We start from the raw sequence: 23229 nt of genomic DNA on the forward strand, positions 1-23229 counted from the left end.
ATTAAAGAAAAATCTAAATAAAGGAAAGACATTCCATGTTCATGAATCAGAAGACTTAACACTGTTAAGACAACAAGACTTTCCAAAGTGACCTACAGACTCAATGCAGTCCCTGTCAGAATCCCAGCTGGCAACAGCAAAGGCACAATTCATGAAAGAAAAAATGGATAAGTTGGACATCATTAAAATTAAAAACTTCTGGGGGCAGCTGGGTGGCTCAGTTGGTTAAGCATCCAATTTTGGCTCAATTCATGATCTCTCAGTTAGTGAGGTCGAGCCCCATTTAAGGCTCTCTGCTGTTAGCACAGAGAATCTATTGCTGCAGAGATTAAAGACCTAAGAAATAGTCACATTGAATTAAGAAATACTGTAATTGAGATGCAAAATACACTAGATATAGTGACAGCAAGGATGGAAGAAGCAGAGAATGGGTGAAATAGAAAATAAAATTATGGAAAATGATGAAACTGAAAAAAAGAAGGAAAGGAAATTACTAGACCATAAGGGGAGAATAAGAGAACTAAGCCATTCAATGTAACAAAATAAAATCCATATAATAGGAATTCCAGATGAAGAAGAAAGAGAGAAAGGGGCAGGAGGTTTATTTGAACAAATTATAGCTGAGAACTTCTCTATTATAGCTGCGAACTCCTCTAATCTGGGGAAGAAAACAGGCATCCAAGTCCAAAAGGCACAGAGAACTCCCTTCAAAATCAACAAAAACAGGTCAACACCATGATATATCATAGCAAAACTGGCAAAATACAAAGAGAGAAATCTGAAAGCATCTAGGGAAAATAGGCCATAACCTACAAGGGTAGACACATAAGGGTGTAGCAGACCTGTCCACTGAAACTTGGCAGGCCAGAAGGGAGGGGCAGGAAATATTCAAAGTGCTGAATAGGAAAAATATGCATCCAAGAATCCTTTATCCAGCAAGGCTGTCATCCAGAACAGGAGAGATAAAGGCTTTCCCTGACAAAAACTAAAGGAGTTCATGACCACTAAACTAGCCCTGTAGGAAATCCTATGGGGGACTCTGTGAGTGGAAAGCAGCAAAGATTACAAAGGGCCAGAGACATCACTACAAGCATGAAACCTACAGATAAGACAATGACATTAAATCCATATTTTCCAATAATCACTCTGAATGTGTAAATGACTAAATGTCCCAATCAAAAGACATAGGGTATCAGAATGGATAAAAAAATTAAAAAAAAAAAACACAAAAAAAACAAGAGCCATCTATTTGCTGTCTACAAGAGGCTCATTTTAGACCTGAAGACAACTGTGGATTGAAAGTGTGGGGCTGGAGAACCATCTATCATGCCATTGGAGGTCAAAAGAAGGCCAGAGTAATCATACTTTATCAGATAAAATGGGTTTTAAAACACAGTCTATAAGAAGAGATGAAGAAGGGCAATATATCATAATTAAGAGGTCTATCCATCAAGAAAAAGCTAACAATTGTAATCGTTTATGCCCCAACATGAGAGATTCCAAATATATAAGTCAATTAATCACAAACATGGGCAAATTTATTGATAATAATACTGTAATTGTAGGTGACTTTAATATTCTGCTTACAGCAATGGACAGATCATCTAGGCAGAAAATCAATAAAGAAATAATGGCTCTGAATGACACATTGGACCAAATGAATTTAACAGATATATTCAAAATTTTTCATTGAAAATCAGCAGAATACACATTCTTCTTGAGTACACATAGAACAGTCTCCATAATGGATCACATACTGGGTCACAAAACAGCCCTCAACAAATATAAAAGGATTGAGATCATACCATTCATATTTTCAGATCACAACACTATGAAACTTGAAATCAACCACAAGAAAAAAATTGGAAAGCCCCCAAATACATAGAGGTTAAAGAACATCCTACTAAAGAATGAATGGGTCAACCAGGAAATTAAAGAAGAAATTTAAAAATATATAGAAGCAAATGAAAATGAAAACATAACAGTTTGGGATGCAGCAAAGGCAGTCATAAGAGGAAAATACTTTGCAATCCAGGCCTATCTCAAGAAGCAAAAGAGGTCCCAAATACACAACCTAACTTCATACCTAAAGGAACTAGAAACGGAGCAGCAAACAAACCCCAGAGCCAGCAGAAGAAGAGAAATAATAAAGATTACAACAGAAATAAACAATATAGAATAAAGAAAAATCAACAGAATCTAAGAGCTGAGTTTTTGAAAGAATAAACAAAATTGATAACCCCCTAGCCAGATTTCTCAAAAAGAAGAGACAGAACCCAAATAGATAAGATCATTAAGAGGAGAGATCACAACCAACACCACAGAAATACAAACAATTATTAGAGAATATTATGAAAAACTATATGCCAATTGGACAATCTGGAAGAAATCGACAAATTCCTAGACACTCATACACTACCCAAACTCAAACGGGAAGAAACAGAAAATTTGAACAGACCCATAACCAGGGAAGAAATTGAATCAGTTATCAAAAATCTCCCAACAAATAAGAATCCTGGGCCAGATGGCTTCCCAGGGGAATTCTACCAGATATTTTTTTTTTTTTTTTTTTTTTATTTTTTTTTTTTAAATNTCTCATTGCCATGTAGTATTCCATGGTATAGATAAACCACATCTTCTTGATCCATTCATCTGTTGATGGACACTTATCTACCAGATATTTAAAGCAGAGTTAATACCTATTCTTCTCAAGCTGCTCCAAAAACCAGAAATGGAAGGAAAGCTTCCAGACTCATTCTATGAAGCCAGAATTACCTTGATTCCCAAACCAGATGAAGATCCCACTAGAAAAGAGAATTACAGGCCAATATCCCCGATGAACATGGATGTGAAAATTCTCAACAAGACACTAGAAAAATGAATTCAACAGTGTATTAAAAGAATCATTTACCATGATCAAGTGGGATTCATTCCTGGGCTGCAGGGCTGGTTCAATATTTGCAAATAAATCAATGTGATGCATCGTATTAATAGAAAAAAAGGATAAGACCATATGATCTTGTCAATGGATGCAGCAAAAGCGTTTGACAAAATACAGCACCCTTTCTTAATAAAAACCCTCAGGAAACTCAAGATAGAAGGTACATACCTTAACATCATAAAAGCCATATATGAAAGGCCCACAAGTAATATCATCTTCAATGGGGACAAACAGAGCTTTCCTCTTGAGATCAGGAACAGGACAGAGATGTCCACTCTCACCACTTTTGTTTAATATAGTGTTGGAAGTCCTAGCCTCAGCAATCAGACAATAAAACAAAATAAAAGGCATCCTAATTAGCAAAGAAAAGTCAAACTTTCACTCTTTGCAGATGACATGATATTCTACATGGAAAACCTGAAAGACTCTGCCAAAAAGCTGCTAGAGCAGACACATGAATTCAACAAAGTTGCAGGATATAAAATCAATGTACAGAGATCAGTTGCATTTCTACACACCAATAATGAAACAACAAAAAGGTATCAAGGAATCAATCCCATTTACAATTGCATCAAGAACCATAAAACACCTAGGAATAAAACTAACCAAAGAGGTAAAAGATCTGTATGCTGAACACTACAGAAAGCTTATGCAAGAAACTGAAGAAGACACAAAGAAATGGAAAAACAATTCATGCTCATGAATTGGAAGAACAAATATTGTTAAAATGTCGATACTACCCAAAGGAATTTACACATCCAATGCAATCCCAATCAAAACAGCACCTTTCTTTACAGAGCTATAACAAACAATCCTAAAATTTGTATAGAATCATAAAAGACTCCAAATAGACAAAGTAATGTTGAAAAAGAAAACCAAAGCTTGAGGCATCACAAATCTCGGACTTTAGCCTGTATTACAAAGCTGTAATCATCAAGACAGTATGGTACTGGCACAAAGACAGAAACATAGACCAATGGAATAGAGAACCCAGAAATGGGCCCACAAATATATGGCCAACTAACCTTTGACAAAGCAGGAAAGAGTATCCAATGGGAAAAAAACAAAACAAAACAAGTCTCTTTAGCAAATGGTGCTGGGAGAACTGGACAGAAACATGCAGAAGAATGAACCTGGATCACTTTCTTACACCATGCTCAAAAATAGACCCCAAATGGATGAAACATCTAAATGTGAGACAGGAAACAATCTATGACCTCAGCCACAGCAACTTCTTACTTGACATGTCTCCAAAGGCAAGGGAAATAAAAGCAAAAATGAACTATTAGGACTTTATCAAGATAAAAAGCTTCTGCACAATAAAGGAAACTTCAACTGGCTAAAAGGCAACTGATAGAATGGGAGAAGATATTTGCAAATGACATATCAGATAAAGGGTTAATATCCAAAATCTATAAAAAACTTAACAAACTCAAATCCTGAAAAACAAATAATCCAGCGAAGAAATTGGCAGAAGACATGAATAGACACTTTTCCAAAGAAGATATCCAGATGGCTACCAGACACATGAAAGGATGCTCAACACCACTCATCAACAGGGAAATAAAAATCAAAACTACAATGAGATACCACCTCAAACTGATCAGAGTGGCTAAAATTAACAATTCAGAAAGCAACAGATGTTGGCGAGGGTGTGGAGAAAGGGGAACCCTCTTGCACTGTTTCTGGGAATGCAAATCCCTGCAGCCACTCTGGAAAACAGTGTGGAGGTTTCTCAAAAAATACTACTCAGTCGGTTAAGCGTCTGACTTCAGCTCAGGTCATAATCTCATGGTTTGTGGGTTCAAGCCCCACATTGGGCTCTGTGCTGACAACTCAGAGCCTGGAGGTTGCTTCAGATTCTGTGTCTCCCTCTCTCTCTGCCCCTCCACTGCTCACTCTGTCTCTCTTGCCCTCAAAAATAAATAAACATTAAAAAAAATTAAAAATAGAATTACCCTATGACCTAGCAATAGCACTACTAGGAATTTATCCAAAGGATACAGGAGTGCTTTTCAAAAGGGCACATGCACCCCAATGTTTATAGCAGTGCTATCAACAATAGCCAAATATGGAAAGAGCCCAAATGTCCATCAACTGATGAATGGATAAAGAAGCTGTGGTATAGATATACAATGGAATACTACTCAGCAATGAAAAAGAATGAAATCTTGCCATCTGCAACAAAGTGGATGGAACTGGAGGGTATTATGCTAGGCAAAGTAAGTCAGCCAGAGAAATACAGATATCATATGATTTCATTCATACGTGGAATTTGAGAAACTTAACAGAAGACCATAAGGGAAGGGAAGGAAAAATAAGAAAAAAAAAAGAGAAGGAGGCAAACCATAAAAGACTCTTAAAACAGAGAACAGAGGTTTGATGGGGTCAGGGTTGGAGGGTACAGTATATGTGTGATAAGCACTGAGGAGGGCACTTGTTGGGATGAGCTATGGGTGTTGTATGTAAATGATGAATCACAGGAATCTACTCCTGACCCAAGACTACACTCTATGTTAGTTGATTTGACAATTAAAAAAAGGGGGGGGGGGGACACTAATATACTCCTTTCAGAATGGCTAAAATTCAAAACACTGACAATGCTAAATATTGATAAGGATATAGAACCACTTTGGAAAATAGTTTGGCAGTTTCTCCTTTTTTTTAAATGTTTTATTTATTTTGAGAGACAGAGAGACAGCAGGAGAGGTACAAAGATAAAGAGGAAAAGAGAGAATCCCAAGCAGGCTCCACACTGTCAGCACAGAGCCCAACCAGGGCTTGATCTCAGGAACCATGAGATCATGACCTGAGCCCAAATCAAGAATCAGATGCTTAACCAACTGAGCCACCCTGGTACCCTGTTCGCAGTTTCTTAGAAAAGTAAACATACTCTTAGAATATGATGTAGCAATTGTGCTTCTTAATATTTACCACGAGCTGAGAATTTATGACCACACAAAAATCTGCACATGAATATTTGTAGCAGCTTTATTCTTAATTGACAAAACTTGGAAACAGTGGACAAACTATGGTATATCTATAAAATGCAATATAAATCAGCAATAAAATGAAATTAGATATCAAGCCACAAAAAGACATGGAAAAGCCCTAAGTGCATATTGCTAAGTGAAAGAAAGCTATCTGGAATGGCTATATACTATATAATTCCAATTATAGGACAAAGTGGAAAGAGCAAACTATAGAGTCCGTAAAAGAGATTAATGGTTGCCAAGGGCTAGGGAGGGGTTTCCGGGAGGGGTAGGAAGGGAGGATCAGGTGGAAGCACAGGACATTTTTAGGACATTGAAACTCTTCCGTAACCTCAGATATATGACATTATGCATTTGTCAAAACTCACAGAACTATATAACACAGAGAGTGAACCCTAATGGACTTTAGTTAATAATAGTGTGTCATTACTGGTTCATCATTTGTAACAAATGTACCAACCAATGCAAGATATTAATAATTGGGAAACAGTGGGTGTGTGCAGGGGAAAGGAATATACTGGATCTTTCTGCACTTTCTGTTCAATGCTTTTGTAAACCTAAAACTACTCTAAAAAAGAAAGTGTAGGGGCGCCTGGGTGGCTTAGTCGGTTAAGCGTCCGACTTTCGCTTAGGTCATGATCTCGCAGTTTGTGGGTTCGAGCCCCGCGTTGGGCTCTGTGCTGACTGCCAGCTCAGAGCCTGGAGCCTGTTTCAGTCTGTGACTCCCTCTCTCTCTGACCCTCCCCTGCTCACACTGTCTCTCTCTCTCTCCTAGAAATAAATAAAACATTAAAAAAAAAAAAAAGAAAGTCTATTATTTAAGGAAAAAAATCCAAGGCTTGTTTTATTGCAGAAATTGACAAACTGATTTTAAAATTCATATGGTAGGAGTGTCTGAGTGGCTCAGTTGGTTAAGTATCCAGCTTCAGCTCGGGTCATGATCTTGTGGTTTGTGGGTTTGGGTCCTGAGTTGGGTTCTGTGCTGACAGCTCAGAGCATGGAGCCTCTTCAGATTCTGTGTCTTCCTCTCTCTCTGCCTCTCCCCCACTCACACTCTGTCTCTCTCTCTCTCTCAAAAATAAACATTAAAATTTTTTTTTAATTCATAGGTTAGTATCAGGGACCCAAAATAGTCAAAACAATCTTTTAATAGAACAAAATTGGGAGGGGGCTGCTGGGTGGCTCAGTCAGGCATTGGACTCTTGATTTTGGTTCAGGTCATGATCTCATGATTCATGAGATGGAGCCCCAATTTCGAATCTGTGCTAAAAGTACAGAGCCTGCTTGGGACTCTCTTGCCTCCTCTCTCTCTGCCCCTCCCTCACACACACTCTCTCTCTCAAAATAAATAAATAAACATTTTTTTAAAAAAGAACAAAATTAGAAAATTCATACTTCCTGATTTCAAAATATACCACAATGTTACACTAATTAAGAGAACATAAAGATAAACATATAAATCAATGGAATAGAAGTGAAAGTTCAGAAATAAACTCTTATCCTTTTAGTGAAATTACTTTCAACAAAGGTGCTAGGAAAATTCCACAGGGAAGAAACAGTCTTCTCAACAAATGGTGCTGGAACAGAATAAACTTGGATGCACAAAAATCAACTCAAAATAAATCATAGACCTAAATATAAGAGCTAAAACTATAAAATTCTCAGAGGCAAATATGCAAGTAGATCTTTGTGACCTTGAGTTAGGCCCATAGTTTCTTATCCAAAACACTGAATGTACAAGCAACAAAAGAAAGAAATAGACACATAAAACTGTATCAAAACTTAAACTTTTTGTATTGCAAATGATATTATCAGGAAGGTAAGAAGACAACCCACAGAATCAGAGAAATTCCTTGCAACTCATATTTCTGATAAGGGATTTGTACCCATAATATACAAAGACCTCTTATAACTCAACAATGAAAAGACAAATAAGCCAATTTAAAAATGGGCATAGGTTCACTGGACTCCTCATACATCGGTGGTGGAAACGTAACTATGGAAAATACTTTAGCAGTTACTCAAAATGTTAAACACAGAAAATATGACCCAGAAATTCCATGCCTAAGTATAAACCCAAAAGAAATGAAAATATATATCCATATTAAAAAACTTGTACATAAACACTCATGGCAGCATTATTCACCATAGCCAGAAAGTGAAAGCAATCTAAATATTCATCAACTGATGAATGGATTAGTTAAATGTGGTATATCTATTCAGTACAGTACTATTTGACCATAAAATAATGAAGTACTGATAGTTATAATAACATGGATGAGTCATTAAAGAATTATGCTCAATAAAAGAAGCCAGACATAAAAGATAACACATCATATGATTCCATTCATATTACATGTTCAGAACAGGCATGCAGAAAGATAGAAAGTAGAACAAGGGTTGCCTAGGGGTAGGGAGGAAGGAATGGGGAGTGACTGCTAATGAGTATGAGGTTTCTTTTTAGGGTGATCAAAATATTCTAAAGGTAGATTGTGGTGATGGTTGCATAACTCAGTGAATACACAAAAAATCAGTGAGTTGCACATTTAAATGGCAAAATTTATAGTATTAGAATTATATCTCAGTAGGGGCGCCTGGGTGGCTTAGTCGGTTGAGCATCCCACTTTCGCTTAGGTCATGATCTCGCGGTTCGTGGGTTCGAGCCCCGCGTTGGGCTCTGTGCTGACTACCAGCTCAGAGCCTGGAGCCTGTTTCAGTCTGTGACTCCCTCTCTCTCTGACCCTCCCCTGCTCACGCTGTCTCTCTCTCTCCTAGAAATAAATAAAAATATTAAAAAAAAATTTTAAAAAAAAGAATTATATCTCAAAAAAGCTGTTTTAAAAAAACTAAGACTTAGAGGATCTATCTTAGACTTATAGTAACCAGAATTGTAGGAAAAAAAGGAGAATATTGTATATAAAAATAATAAGAGGGAATATTCCAGTTTTTGTTAATGTTTTATTTATTTTTAAGAGAGACATAGAGACAGCATGAGCAGGGGAGGGTCAGAGAGAGAGCAAGACACAGAATCCAAAGACAGGCTCCAGGCTGTGAGCTAGCTGTCAGCACTGAGCCCGACATGGGGCTCGAACCCATGAATTGTGAGATCATGACCTGAATCAAAGTCCGACGCTTAACCGACTGCGCCATCTAGGTGCCCCAGAATATTCCAGTTTTAAGCTCAAAACAAAACCCCTGTTCCCTAAAAAAATTCATATGGTATCTGTCACTCCGCCCACACAAAAGACTCACACCAAGGATAAGGAGATGAAACTAAATATTTCCAGGGAGAAGAAACAGACTAACAGAGTCACCTACAGAGAATAAAAACCAGACTGGTATCAGACTTCTTACTACTATTATACAATGCCAGTAGCATAAAGATAGTTAGGAAATGTCTTTGAAGTTCCCAGAGAAAATAATGTAACATAGAATTCTTATTCAGGCAAATCATCAATCAGTTATAAATAAGGTGAGAGAATAAATGCACTTTTTAAAAATTTATTTCTTTATTTTGAGAAAGACAGAGACAGTGTGAGTGGGGAGAGGGAGGGGAGAGAGGAAAGAATATCAATCAGGCTCCATGATGCCAGAGCAGAGCCTGATACGGGGCTTGAACCCACAAAGCTGTGAGATCATGACTTGAGCTGAAACCAAGAGTCAGACATTTAACCAAATGAGCAACCTGGGCGCCCTGAGAACAAATGCATTTTTAAGAGAGGCAGCACCCAAAATGTGACCTCCCAATATTGCCTTTGTTAGAAGATACTCTAAGGCTTGTTACAACAAAATGAGAGTCAATTTAGAAAGAATAAGACATGGAATCAAAGAAATAATGAAACCAACTTGGGAAAGTAACAATGGGGATGCACTATAGGACAGTTTGAATCAGACCTAGAGAGCAATCAGTTAAGTATAGAAACAACACTGAAGCCTCCCTCCCTTGGGAGGAGAACAGGCTAAGAATTTAAAACAACATAAGATGTTAATGATTAAGGATGCAAATCAAAAAAGACAATTAGAAATTCAAGAACAATAGTCATTCAAGACAGGAAATGTAGGGGCACCTGGATAGCTAAGTCGGTTAAGCATCTAACTCTTGATTTTGGCTGAGGTCATGATCTTATCGTTCATGAGTTCAAGCCCCTTGTTGGGTTCTGCTCTGACAGTGTGGAGCCTACTTGGGATTCTCTCTTTCTGTTTCTCTCCTGATCATGCATGTGCACTCTTTTTCTCTCAAAATAAATAAATATATAAATTTGTTTTTTTAATGTTTTATTTAATTTTGAGAGAGAGAGAGAGAGTAAAAGCAAGGGAGGGCAGAGAGAAGGAGACAGAATCTGAAGCAAGCTCCAGGCTCTAACCTGTCAGCACAGACCCCAACTCAGGGCTTGAACCCACAAACCATGAGGTCACGATCTGAGCTGAAGATGGATATTAACTGACTAAGCCACCTAGGCGCCCCAATAAATATATATATATTTTAAGTTTATTTATTTTGGGGCACCTGGGTGGCTAAGCCAGTCAAGTGTCCAACTTCGGCTCAGGTCATGATCTCAAGGTTGGTAGGATTGAGCTTCATGTGGGGATCTGAGCTGACAGCATGGAGTGTGCTTGGGATTCTCTCTCTCTGTCTCCCTGCCCTTCCCCCACTCACACACACACATGCACATGGTCTCTTTTGTCTCTAAATAAATAAATAAATAAATAAGCATTAAAAAAAAGAAGTAAAAATCGAAGCTACCACTTGGAAGATTAAAAGTGGTTCAACTTGAATAACAAAATGAAGAGTAGAAAGTATCATGCAAGGAATTGTTTTTCATCATGCATCCTTCTAACAATTTGACTTTGTAAAAAGAGACCTTTAGGAACTACACAAACAGTCAGAAAGTAATGAACAAAATGGCAATAAGTACATACTTATCAATAATTACTTTAAAGCTCCAATCAAGAGGGACCGGGGTGGCTCAGTCGGTTAAGCATCTAACTCTTGATTTCGGCTCAGGTCAGGATCTCATGGTTCATGGCTTCGAGCCCAACATGGGGCTCTCTGCTGTCAGTGCAGAGCCTGCTTCAGATCCTCTGTCCCCCTCCTCTCTCTCATATGTGTGTTCTCTTTCCCTCTCTCAAAAATAAATAAAAAACGTTTTTAAAAAGCTCCAATCAAAAGACAAAGGGTGACTGAATGAACAAAAAACCAAGACTCATCTATATGCTGCTTATAAGAGACTCACATCAGACTTAAACATATGTAAAGACTGAAAGGGAAGGGGTGAAAGCACACCCACAATGCACACGAAAATGAAAAAAAGCCAGAGTAGCAGTAGTTTTATCAAACAAAACAGCAAGAGACAAAGAAAGCACTACACAATGATAATAGGATCAATCGAACAAGAAGATGTAACAATTATAAATATTTATGAATGCCACATGGAAGCACCTAAATGCATGAGGCAAATATTAACAGATATAAAGGGAGAAACTGATAGCAATACAACTACCTCAGGGGACTTTAATACCCTACTTACATCAGGGGGTAGATCATCCAGACAGAAAATTAACAAGGAAGCAGTGGCTGTGAACAACACATTAGACTAGAAGGGCTTAGCAAACATACATAGAACATTCTACCCAAAAACAGCAAAATACACATTCTTTTCATGTGCACATGGCACATTCTCCAGAACAAATCACAAAACAAGTATCAATAAATTTAAGAAGACTAAAACCATATCAAACATCTTTTCCAACCACAATGAAAACTGGGAATCAATTACAAGAAATAATTCTGGATAAACTGCAAACACATGGAAGCTAAACAAAATGGTACTAAAGAACAGATCAGTCAATCGTGAAATCAAAGAGGAAATCAAAAAATACATGAAGACAAATGGAAATGAAAACATAACAGTCCAAAATCTTTGGAATGCACCAAAAGCAGTTCCTAAGGGAAGTTTATAGCAATATAGGTTTATCATAAGAAACAAAAAAATCCCAAATAAGCAACCTAATCTTACAACTAAAGGAGCTTAAAAAAGGAGCAAAGCCCAAAGCTAGTAGAAGGAAGGAAATTATAAAGATTAGAACAGAAATAAATAAAATAGAGACCAAAAAAACCCAACAGAAAACACCAATGAAACCAAGAATGGTTCTTTGAAAAAACAAATATTTAGCCAGACTCATCAAGGAAAAAAAGAGGGTGGGCTCAAATAAATAAAATCAGAAATGAAGGAGGATAAATCACCACCACAGAAATACAAAGGATTATAGTATGAAAAATTATATGCCAACAAATTGGACAACCTAAAAAGAAATGGATTAATTCCTAGAAACATACAATCTTCCAAAGTGAATCAGAAATAAATAGAAAATTTGAAGAGACTGATTACTACTAAGGAAATTGAATTAGTAATCAAAGAACTCCCAACAAACAAAAGCCCAGGACCAGATGGCTTCACAGGTGAATTTTAACAAACATTTAAAGAAGAGTTAATATCTATTCTTCTCAAACTATTCCAAAAAATAAAAGGGGAAGCCAGCATTAGCCTGCTACCAAAACCAGACAAAGATACTCCCCAAAAAGAAAACTATAGGCCAGTATCTGCGATGAACATAGAATGTAAAATCCTCAAAAAATATTAGCAAACTAAATTCAACAATACATTAAAAACAATAGTTTACCACAATCAAGTGGGATTTATTCCAATAATGTAAGGGTGCTTCACTATTTGGAAATCAATCAACATGATACATCATATCAACAAGAGGAAGGATAAAAACAATATGATTACCTCAGTAGATGCAGAAAAAACATTTGACAAAGTACATCCATGATGAAACTCTACAAAGTGGATTTGGAGAGAAAATGTTTCAACATAAAAAGAGCCACATATAAAAATCCCACTGCTAAAATCAGATTCAGTGGTGACAAATGGAAAGCTTTTCCTCTAAGATCAGAATCAAGACAAGGATGTCCACTCTCACTACTTTTATTCAACATACTACTGGAAGTCCTACGTGTAGCAATCGACAAGAAAAAGAAAGAATAGGCATCCAAATTGGTAAGGAAGAAGTAAAAATCACTTTTTGCAGATGACATGATACTATATACAGAAAACCCTAAAGATTTCACCAAAAAACTACTAGAACTCATAAATGAATTCTGTAAAGTTGAAGAATACAAAATTAATATACAGAAACCTATTATATTTCTATACACTAATAATAAGGTAGAAGAAAAAAGAAAATAAGAAAACAATCCCACTTACAATTACATGAAAAGAATAAAATATCTAGGAATAAACTTAACCAAAGAGGTGAGAAAGCTATACTCTGAAAACTATCAGAAACTGATGAAAGAACCTGAAGAAGACACCAAAAATGGAAAGACATTCCATGCTCATGAACTGAAAGAACAAATATTGTTATATGTCTATATTACCTAAAGCAATCTACACATTTAAAGCAATCCCTATCAAAATACCAACAGCATTTTTCACAGAACTAGAACAAATAATACTCAAATGTGTAGGGAATCACAAAAGACCCTCAATAGCCAAAGCAATCTTGAAAAAGAAAAGCAAAGGGAAAAAGCAATCTTGAAAAAGAAAAGCACCACAATTCTAGACTTCAAATAATATTACAAAGCTGTAGTGATCCCAACAATATGGTAATGGCACAAAAACAGACACACAGATCAATGAAACAAGATAGTGAGCCCAGAAAGAAACCCACACTTATATGGTCAATTAATCTACAACAAAGGAGGCAAGAATATACAATGTGGAAAAAAACAGTCTCTTCAATAAATGGTGCAGGGGAAACTGGAAGCTACATGTGAATGAAACTGGACCACTTTCTTACAGCATGCATAAAAGTAAACTCAAAATGGATAAATGTGACTTAACGTGAGGCTTAAATATGAGACCTGAAACTACAAAACTCCTAAAAGAAAATATAGGCAATAATGTCTTGGACGTCAGCCTTAGCAACGTTTTTCTAAATACTTCTCCTGAGGCAAGGGAAACAAAGCAAAAACAAACGAGTGGACTACACCAAAATAAAAAGCTTCTGCACAGTGAAAGAAAATACCACCAACAAAAAAAGGCAACCTACTGAATAGGAGAAGATATTTGCAAATAGTGTATCCGATAAGGGGTTAATATCCAAAATATATAAAGAACTCATACAATTTAACACAAAAGAAACCCCCAAATAATCCAATTAAAACTGGGAAGAGGACCTAAAGAGACATTTTCTCAAAGAAGACATACCGATGGCCAACAGACATATGATAAGATGTTTAATGTCACTAATCATGAGGGGGATGCAAATCAAAACCACAACGAGATATCACTTCACACCAGTCAAAAAGGCTATCATCAAAAAGATAACAAATAACAAGCGTTAGCATAGATGTAGAGAAAAGGAACCCTCATGTACTATTGTGGGAACGTAAGTTGGTACAGCCACTGTAGGAAACAGTATGGAGGTTACTCAAAAAGTTAAAAATAGAAATACCATATGATCCAATAATTTCACTACCCAAAGAAAAGGAAAACACTATATGCACTCCCATATTTATTGCTGCATTATTTACAAAAGCCAAGATATGGAAGCAACCTAAGAGTCCACAGATAGATGGATAAAGAAGAGAAGTATGTAAACACACACACACACACATGAATATTATTACTAAGGCTTATGAAAGAATGAGACTTGGCCATTTGCAACAACATGGATGGACCTAGAGGGTATTATGCTATGTGAAAAGAGTCAAACAGAGAAAGACAAATACTATATGATTTCACTTACATGTGGAATCTAAAAAAACAAGGCAAACAAACAAACAAAATAAGCATTCTTAAATACAGAGAACAAACTAATGGGGGGAGAGGGTTGTGGGGAGCAAAAGAGATAAAAGGGATGAAGAGGTACAAACTTCCAGGTATAAAATAAGTAAATCACAGAGATGAAAAGTACTGTATAGGAAATAGTCAGTAATGTTGTAATAACATTGTATGGTGACAGATGGTAACTACACTTATCATAATGAGCACTGAGTAATATAGAGAATTGTCAAATTGATATGTTGTACACTTGAAACTAATGCTGCACTGTATGTCAATTAAACTTTGATTAAGAAAAAGAGGGGGAAAAGGCCTTCTTACTCTGATTTTTTTAAAAAGTGGAGGGTAGGGGGTGCCTGGGTGGCTCAGTCGGTTAAGTGTCTGACTTCAGCTCAGGTCATGATCTCCCAGTTCATGAGTTCAAGACCTGTGTTGGGCTCTGTGCTGACAGCTCAGAGCCTGGAGCCTGCTTCAGATTCTGTCTCTCTCCTTCTCTCTGCCCCTCCCCCACTCACACTCTGTTTCTGTCTGTCCCTCTCAAAAATAAATTAAATTAAATCTTAAAACACTGGGACACCTAATTGCATCTGACTCCTGATCTTAGCTCAGGTCATGATCTCACAGTTGGAGAGTTAGAGTCCTGCATTGGGTTGATGGCATGGAGCCTGGTTGGGATTCTGCTTCTCCTTCTCTCTACCCCTCCCCTGCTTGTGCTCTCTCTCTCTCAAAATAAAAATAAATAAATAAACTTAAAAAAAAAAAGAACTAGAAGAAAACTTTGAGATCTCCTAGCCAGCCAATTTATTTTACACTTAATACATCCAAAGATGCCCATGCATCCATGTGGATGCCATCCACATCCATGTACTTCTTATGCTCCTCAATCAGAGGCAGGGCCTGTGTTTCCTCCACTTAAACCCAGGAGGACTTATGACTATGGTAGGAGCAGTACGGAACCTCTCAGCTGAAGCCACGAACGGTAATACAGATTCCTCCAGCTCTCTTTTATGATACACATACCTTGGGAGCCCTGAGCCAACATGTAAGATACTGGCTAGTCTTAAACCAGCACACTAGAGAGGTCATATAGAGACAGAACTGAAAGTGAGTGAGAGGGAGGGGGAAGGGGAAAGGGAGGGGGAGAGGGAGGGGGAGGGAGAAAGAGAGAGAGGGAGAGGGAGAGAGACAGAATGAGCATGCTGAAGAATCTTTCTAGCCCAAGTGTTAGGCTTATCAGTGAGCCTTCAGATTTGTGAGATCCAGTACAGCAACCACCAGTCACATGTAGCTACTTAAATATAAATTAAGTAAAATGAAACAAAATTTAGAAATCTATTCTTCAATCACACGAGTTATATTTCAAGTGCTCAGTAGCCACACATAGCTGCTAGCTTCTACTTCACTGGACAGGGCAGGTTTAGACTGTTTCTATCTTGTAGAACGTTTTAGAGAACAGTGTTGCTTCAGATAACTCCGTTCCCCAGTCTTCAATCTGCCATAGTGCTGTGTGGTGCACAGATGAGCTATCCCATCAAGCCCTGCAGAATGCAAATTCATGGCCAAAATCAATGTTGTTTTCAGCCACTGATTTTTGGGGTGGTTTGTTACAGAGCCATAATAAGAGAAATACAAGGAAAGTAAAGCTCAGAATGTGAATAATCTGTTGGAGTTTTGGAGTCCACAAAATCAGTCAAATATTGGGAATAACCACATTTTACTTCAAAGTCCAATAAGTGCTTATGAATAAATGAACAAGAAAACGCCCGATTCTTGAGCCCACAATGTTTTTGTTTTACCTTATTAAAAACTGTTTATTTATTTATATCTGAGAGAGAGAAAGAGAGTATGCACATCAGGGGCAGTGAGAGGGGGAGATAGAGAATCCCAACCAGGCTTTCCATGCTGAGCCTGATGCAGTGTGCAAAGTCACAAACTATGAGATCATGACCTGAGCTGAAATCAAGAGTTGGACACTTAACCAACTGAACCACCCTGGTGCCCCACGCCCACAATATTTTTAATTTCAAATACTTGCCACTGTGCACCAGAAGCGTTGTCTCTGCTACTCTAGAAAAAGGTTTGATGATTCCTGGCTCTGAAGGAATAAGATCCTGAGAAATGTTAGCATCGTGAAATCAATGGCTCTGAAGGAATAAGATCCTGAGAAATGTTAGCATCGTGAAATCAATGGCTCTGAAGGAATAAGATCCTGAGAAATGTTAGCATCGTGAAATCAATGGCTCTGAAGGAATAAGATCCTGAGAAATGTTAGCATCGTGAAATCAATGGTAAAGCAAACAAGTCCTAGCTTCTTTCTGGTGAATTTACTAGAGTCACCATTTAACAGGTGAAGCTCATTTGATTTTCCAGTTTTATACTCACACAGTACCCTTTACTTTTTTAAGTATTTTATGTCACATATTTTAAAAATTTTTTAAATGTTTATTTTTGAGAGAGACAGAGAGAGACAGAGCATGAGTGGGGGGAGGGGGCAGAAAGAAAGCGGGAGACACAGAACTGAAGCAGGTTCCAGGCTCTGAGCTGTCAGCACAGATCCTGACGTGAGGCTCAACCCCACAAACCGTGAGATCATGACCTCAGCTGAAGTCAGATGCTCAACCAACTGAGCCACCCAGGTGCCCCTATATTACATATTTTTAAACCTGAAAGCAAAAGAAACAAACCAAAAACCTTTGATGGTGTTTCTCAATATCAACCAAAAGCTATCTTTTGATTGATTGATTGATTGAGACGGTATAAGTGAGCCAGAGACAGAGAGAGAAAGAGACCACAAGGAGCAAAGAGAGAAAATCTCACAAGGGGCAAACAGAGAGAGAGAGAGAGAGAGAGAGAGAGAGAGAGAGAGAGAGAGAGAGGTGGGGCTCACTCAGGGCTTGTATTTTACCTGAAGCGGGGCCTTGGGCTCACCCACTGTGGCACTCAAACTCATAAACTATGAGATCATGACCTGAGCCAAAGGCAGATACTTAACAACTGAGCCACCCAGGCACCCAAAAGTATCTTTTAAAAATACTATTTTACCAAGCAATTCATTTTAATTAAAAACCAATTTTAAATTATTTGAACTGGGGCACCTGGGTGGCTCAGTCGGTTAAGCGTCTGACTTTGGCTCAGGTCATGAGCTCACGGTTTATGAACTAGAGCACTGCATCAGGCTGTGCTGACAGCTCAGAGCCTGGAGCCTGTTTTGGATTCTGTGTCTCCCTCTCTCCCTGCCCATTCCCTGCTCATACTATGTCTCCGACTCTCAAAAATAAAGAAATGTTAAAAATGTTTTTAAAATAAATCACTTGATCTAATGGAAATTATAGATTTGGCGAGTCAAAAATAACTTGGGATTTAAGTGAATTTCCACCTAAACATGATTATAACAATCACTGAGAGACTTTATTTCCTTTTTTTTTTTTTAGTTTATTTATTTTGAAAGAGAGAGAGAGAGGAGCACAGATAGAGGGAGAGAGAGAATCCCAAGCAGTCTCCGCACTGTCAGCACGGAGTCCAATGTGGGGCTCGATCCCATGATCTGTGAGATCATGACCTGAGCTGAAACCAAGGGTTGGATGCTTAAAGGAGTGAGCTACCCAGATGCCCCATGAGACTCTATTTCTAATGATCAATTATGAAGCTACATTGAAACAACCTGGGAAGTAGCAGCACAGCTTCCCCATCAGACCAGAGCACAAAGCTGGACTTCATGTACAGGCTACAAAATGTTCTGCTAGCATAAGCCTAAGCAGACATACAGTATCAAAACTTGCATGTATAAAAATTAGATGATATTTAAAATTACTGTTAATTTTTAACTTTTTTTTAAGTAATCTCTATACCCAACATGGGGTTCAAATTCACAACCCTGAGATCAAGTCACATGCTCTTCCAGGGCACCTGAGTGGCTCAGTCAATTGAGTGTCTGACTCTTAATTTTGGCTCAGGTCATGATGCCAGAATCATGAGATTGAGCCCTGCATCAGGCTCTGTGCTGAGTGTGGAGTCTGCTTTAAGGTCGGGTGGGAAGGAAAGGGAAGGAAGGGAGAAGAGAAGAGAAGAGGGAAGGGAAGGGAAAGGAAGGGAGAAGAGGGGAAGGGAGGGGAGGGAAGGGAAAGGGAAAGAAAAGAAAAGAAAAGAAAAGAAAAGAAAAGAAAAGAAAAGAAAAGAAAAGAAAAGAAAAGAAAAGAAAAGAAAAAGAAAAGAAAAAGAAAAAGAAAAAAAAGAAAGAAAAGAAAAGAAAAGAAGTCACATACTCTTCCAACTGAGCCAGCCAGGCATCCCTTAAAACAGCTACATGTTTTAAAGAGTTCTTAGCTCTAAAATGTAGAGATTAGAATTATGATAAAATAGTACCAGGAATTTGCCTAAAGTTAAGATGTAGCTGGGGTGGGCAGTATAGGGGAATGCAGATGAAACAAGGGCAGCCCTGAGTTAATGACTGCTGTTACTACTGTGCATTATACTCCTCTCTTCTACTTATGCTTGAAAATGTCCACAGTCAAAAAATTGAAAAAAAAAAAAACCCAACAACTTCTATATTTACATGTTTTGGTTTGAAATGCAACGCAGAGAGTGTGAGACAATGGCAAACTACACCCAGATAAAGGCCAGGCTTCCTAGACTTTCAACTATTAATGAGAAGGACCAAAATATCCAAAATAAATACAAAATGCCTCAAATCTATAAAAACCCTACCTCTTCGAGTACATACACCCAACTGCTCCATGTTGGGATCATAGCCAAGACATAGCTGACTCATACATTACACAGAATTCTAATATGTGTGGTTACTGGATTTCTTAGCCAACAGCCAATAACTGAATAGGAGGCTAATAAACACAGACACACAAAAGGCACAAGACTGCTGACGGCCTAATAAGATGGGGGGAAAAAGAGAACAGCTATATAAGACGTGAAGTTCACCACTAATTAACACAACTTTATGGAGTAATAACCAGTATGTTTAGTGGGAAGGCCACGGGCTTTGGAGTCAAAGACTTGGTTCTACAGCCACTTGCTAGCTATACGAACCTAACCAAATTACTTAACCTCATTTTTTTTCTTCAGAAAAATTAAAGTAGTAGCTACACCACTAGGCTTATCCTGATGACTGAAAGAGAGGTAACTGCTGAGTACCTTCGAAGCAGATTCTCCAGTCTCAGCTGACAATCTGCCTACAACCTTGTGAGAAACCCTGAGCCAGAACTACCCAGCTACTTGCTCCTAGACTCCAAAGCCTCAGACACTGCTGGAAATAATAAATGTTTGCTGCATTAAGTTGCTACATTTGGGTAACTTGTTGCACAGAATAGACAACTATTATATAAAGGAAAAATGTGTCTATTATTTGACTAGCTATTTTTTTTTCTAAATATAGCAATTGAACTTCTTTGGTATATAAATTAGATAATACAAGGGAACCCTTTTCTTTATCTGAACGGTCTGCTCATCACTTTGTAATGGCATATTATGAAGCTGGATATTATTTTCAAAACCAAACTTCTTGAATCTGACATTGCTCATATGCAAGAAAACTATGGGGCTAAAAACCCAGACTCTGTGACATGGTTCAATACCTCAGACCCAATACTCAGGCCTTACTCTGTAATACTCTGTAATATACATATGCTCTATACTTGTATAGATGCATTCTGTATCTACTCTACATTTTTTTAAATGTTTATTATTTACTTTGAGAAAGCACAAGCAGGGGAGGGTTAGAAGAAGAGGGAAAGAAAGAATCCCAGGCAGGTTCAACACTCAGGACTGAGTCTGATTCGGGGCTCAATCACACAACTGTGAGACCCTGACCTGAGCCAAAATCAAGACTCAGATGTTCAACCCCACTGGGCCACCCAGGTGCCCCCACCTTCTAATATTAATAAAAAGTATGCTTAATCCTACCTGAATGAGGCATTTGCTCACATCACTAGCACAGAGTGCTTTGTTACAGCTCAGTGACTCAGGGATCCAAGTCAGGAACACCAGAATGGCTAGAGAAAGCATAACAACGGAGTGGGACTTCATGATTCTTCAAAGGCAATCAACTCCCAGGAAGCTAAACCAACGAACAAAAAGAAAAACAAAACAAAACAAAACTTTAATTCAAAGGCGAGGGCTAGGTTAAGAACAAATACAGAAATAAAAAGCAAAACAAATAAACCAAGACTCATTATTTGTATTAAATGACTTTTGAGTGATCATTTAAAGGACATTTTCAATGAATGGTTAAACAGTAAAAACAAAGTACAATTTTTATATAGTAATGTCTTGTCAGCAAACTGTAAATACGCGCGCGCGCACACACACACACACACACATATTTAAACCATCAGGTTACTGAAGCAAATAACTAGCTTTAGTACTGCACCGCTACTATTCAACTTTAGTTTTAGGCCCATTATTCAACTTTAAACCCATATAAACCCTATTAATATAGTCTAATATACAACACTTAACAAATTTAAAAAAATTTTTCTAATGATTATTTATGACTATCTCGTTTTATGTCTTCACATATTTGTCCAGAAGCTATGGGCTGAAGCAACTCAGAGAAAGAAGTAGAGTTGCCAGTCACTTCTTAAATAACTTAGCAAATAACACAGGGGGTAGTAAATTACCAACTGCATTAAGAACTCTGAGTAATTTATTAAAATGTGAAGATATTCTTTTAATCCTATACCATAGGTACCACAGATTCTACAATGTTATTAAGAAGAGGGTACATTTTAAAAAGGAAAAGGAAAACAAGACCAGCACAAATCCTGATAGTGGTTAAACAGTGGTTAAGCGAACATGGTTAGTAAGCTTTTTGAAAAGATGTAACTTCTTACAGTTAACACAGCCCCCCCCCATAGAATCAGTTAAAATAAATGATTACTGATGTAAGGTAGATAAAAGGTGAGTTTATGGTGCCTTTATGATTACTGTAAACTTTTACTCCAAGTATTACAAAATACAATAAGGCAAAAGCAATAAGAATGTGACAAGAATAAAGAGCATTGCACCCGGTATGACTCAATTTTGAAAGAGAAAGCCCTGGCGATGGTTACTGAGGCCCACAAAGTGTTCCTAAAGACCGTTAATAACCCAATTTTCTCATTTATTTAACAGCACATATTAACAGTCGGATGATTTCTGGTGCCGCCAGTACATATTCGTAGAGGCCAAAGAAGGTATTTTGAAACGTGATTTTTTTTTTCCAGAACTAGTTTTCATCCTACACTCACTAAAAATGGGATTTTTCCCCCCATCTCATATGGTTGTCTTCATCCTACTCCCCAAACCTTACTGGCAAAAGTATTCAAGTAAATGCACGTACAAAGCAGGTAACAATTGTTTAAAGGGCTTCTCCTTTTTCCCTAAGGAGTCAGGAACGATGCCGCATCGAAACTGTTTTCCTGCGTCGGGACCAGTTTCTCAGGCTCTGGCGACCTGTGTGTGGTCCCCAAGGGGGACGGCACTGACAGCAGCCTTTGTGCCGCGGGAAGGAGCCCCTGCTGCCGGTTGAGGAGGCAGAGGCCACCGTGGCTCTTCAACCCTCGCTCACCCACGCGCCGCTGACCCGCGAGGCAGGGGACGGGGCCGCAGGGGGGCCGCCAGCCTGCGCGCCCGCGCCCAGCACCCACCGGGCGGCGCCCCCNCCCCGCCCCCATCTCAGGCTTCTTTGTCCGCCCACCTGGCCCCTCTGTGAGGCCCAGTCTCCGGGCTTAGCAAGTGCATGTCGCGCAGCCGAGAATTTGACGTACCAGAGCTCAGAGACTGCACAGCAACCACAGGAGGCAGCTGTGATTGTCCCGCTCTGGGGATGCAGGACAGAGGCACCTAGTGGTCGAGTAGCCCAGCCCGCTGTTGCAGAGCTGACACTCGAACTCTTGTTATCTCACGTCGGAGGCCGGACTTCTTAAAAAGGCAGGTTTCTGGGCTCTGTCTCAGGCCTGCTGAATAAGGATCTGCTAGGGCAGAACCTTCGTTCAGCAGTTCGCTGAATTTTGCTGCGTCCTTGGCGAGTGCCTGGCACTGTGCTTAGCACTGGAAATAGAAGAGAGGAGGCAAGGCGGGTGCTGGCCGGGAAGGAGGCCACTGGGCTTGGGAGAGGATGGACAGACAGCTAGACAAATGGTTACAGCGAACCACCCCAAGTAGGAGAGGGCTCCCTGAGCATGGATGACGCAGCACGCATTTCAGCCTGTACTTTAGAAAAGGAATTCCTTCCATCAACAGTTAGCATGTACAGGAAGGCATTTGGGAATTGCGCTCAGATTTTTCCAACAACCCTAGGAATTTGCTTTTTAAAAAGATTCCAGTGATTAAGTTGGAGCCCATTGGGCTAGATCATCCACAAGGCACTTTCCCTTTGGAAATGGTGACATAGTAGTGATAAGAGTTTTAAGCTAGTAGGAGGCTTAAATGCCTTATATTCCCCTTTGTTGCTTGG

General features: G+C 38.6%; 1 protein-coding gene across 2 annotated transcripts in view; it reads right to left on the minus strand.

Moving 5' to 3' along the window:
• The window catches only part of TWSG1 (twisted gastrulation BMP signaling modulator 1), a 74740-nt gene extending 51932 nt beyond the window's left edge, over positions 1 to 22808 (minus strand). The window contains exons 1-2 of one of the 2 annotated variants that reach the window (XM_077778224.1): positions 22541 to 22808; positions 20697 to 20850 (exon numbers count right to left, since the gene is read on the minus strand). In XM_077778224.1, coding sequence (XP_077634350.1) covers positions 20697 to 20819 — 123 coding nt within the window. In that variant the 5' untranslated portion in view covers positions 20820 to 20850; positions 22541 to 22808. Of the gene's footprint in view, positions 1 to 20696; positions 20851 to 22113; positions 22350 to 22540 lie in introns of those variants that run through there. The other variant, XM_077778225.1, reaches the window with a different exon arrangement.
• Positions 22809 to 23229: the final 421 nt, after the last annotated feature.

The sequence above is a fragment of the Crocuta crocuta genome, unplaced genomic scaffold, assembly GCF_008692635.1.
Source record: "Crocuta crocuta isolate KB4526 unplaced genomic scaffold, BGI_CrCroc_1.0 scaffold26, whole genome shotgun sequence".
NCBI lineage: Eukaryota > Metazoa > Chordata > Mammalia > Carnivora > Hyaenidae > Crocuta > Crocuta crocuta.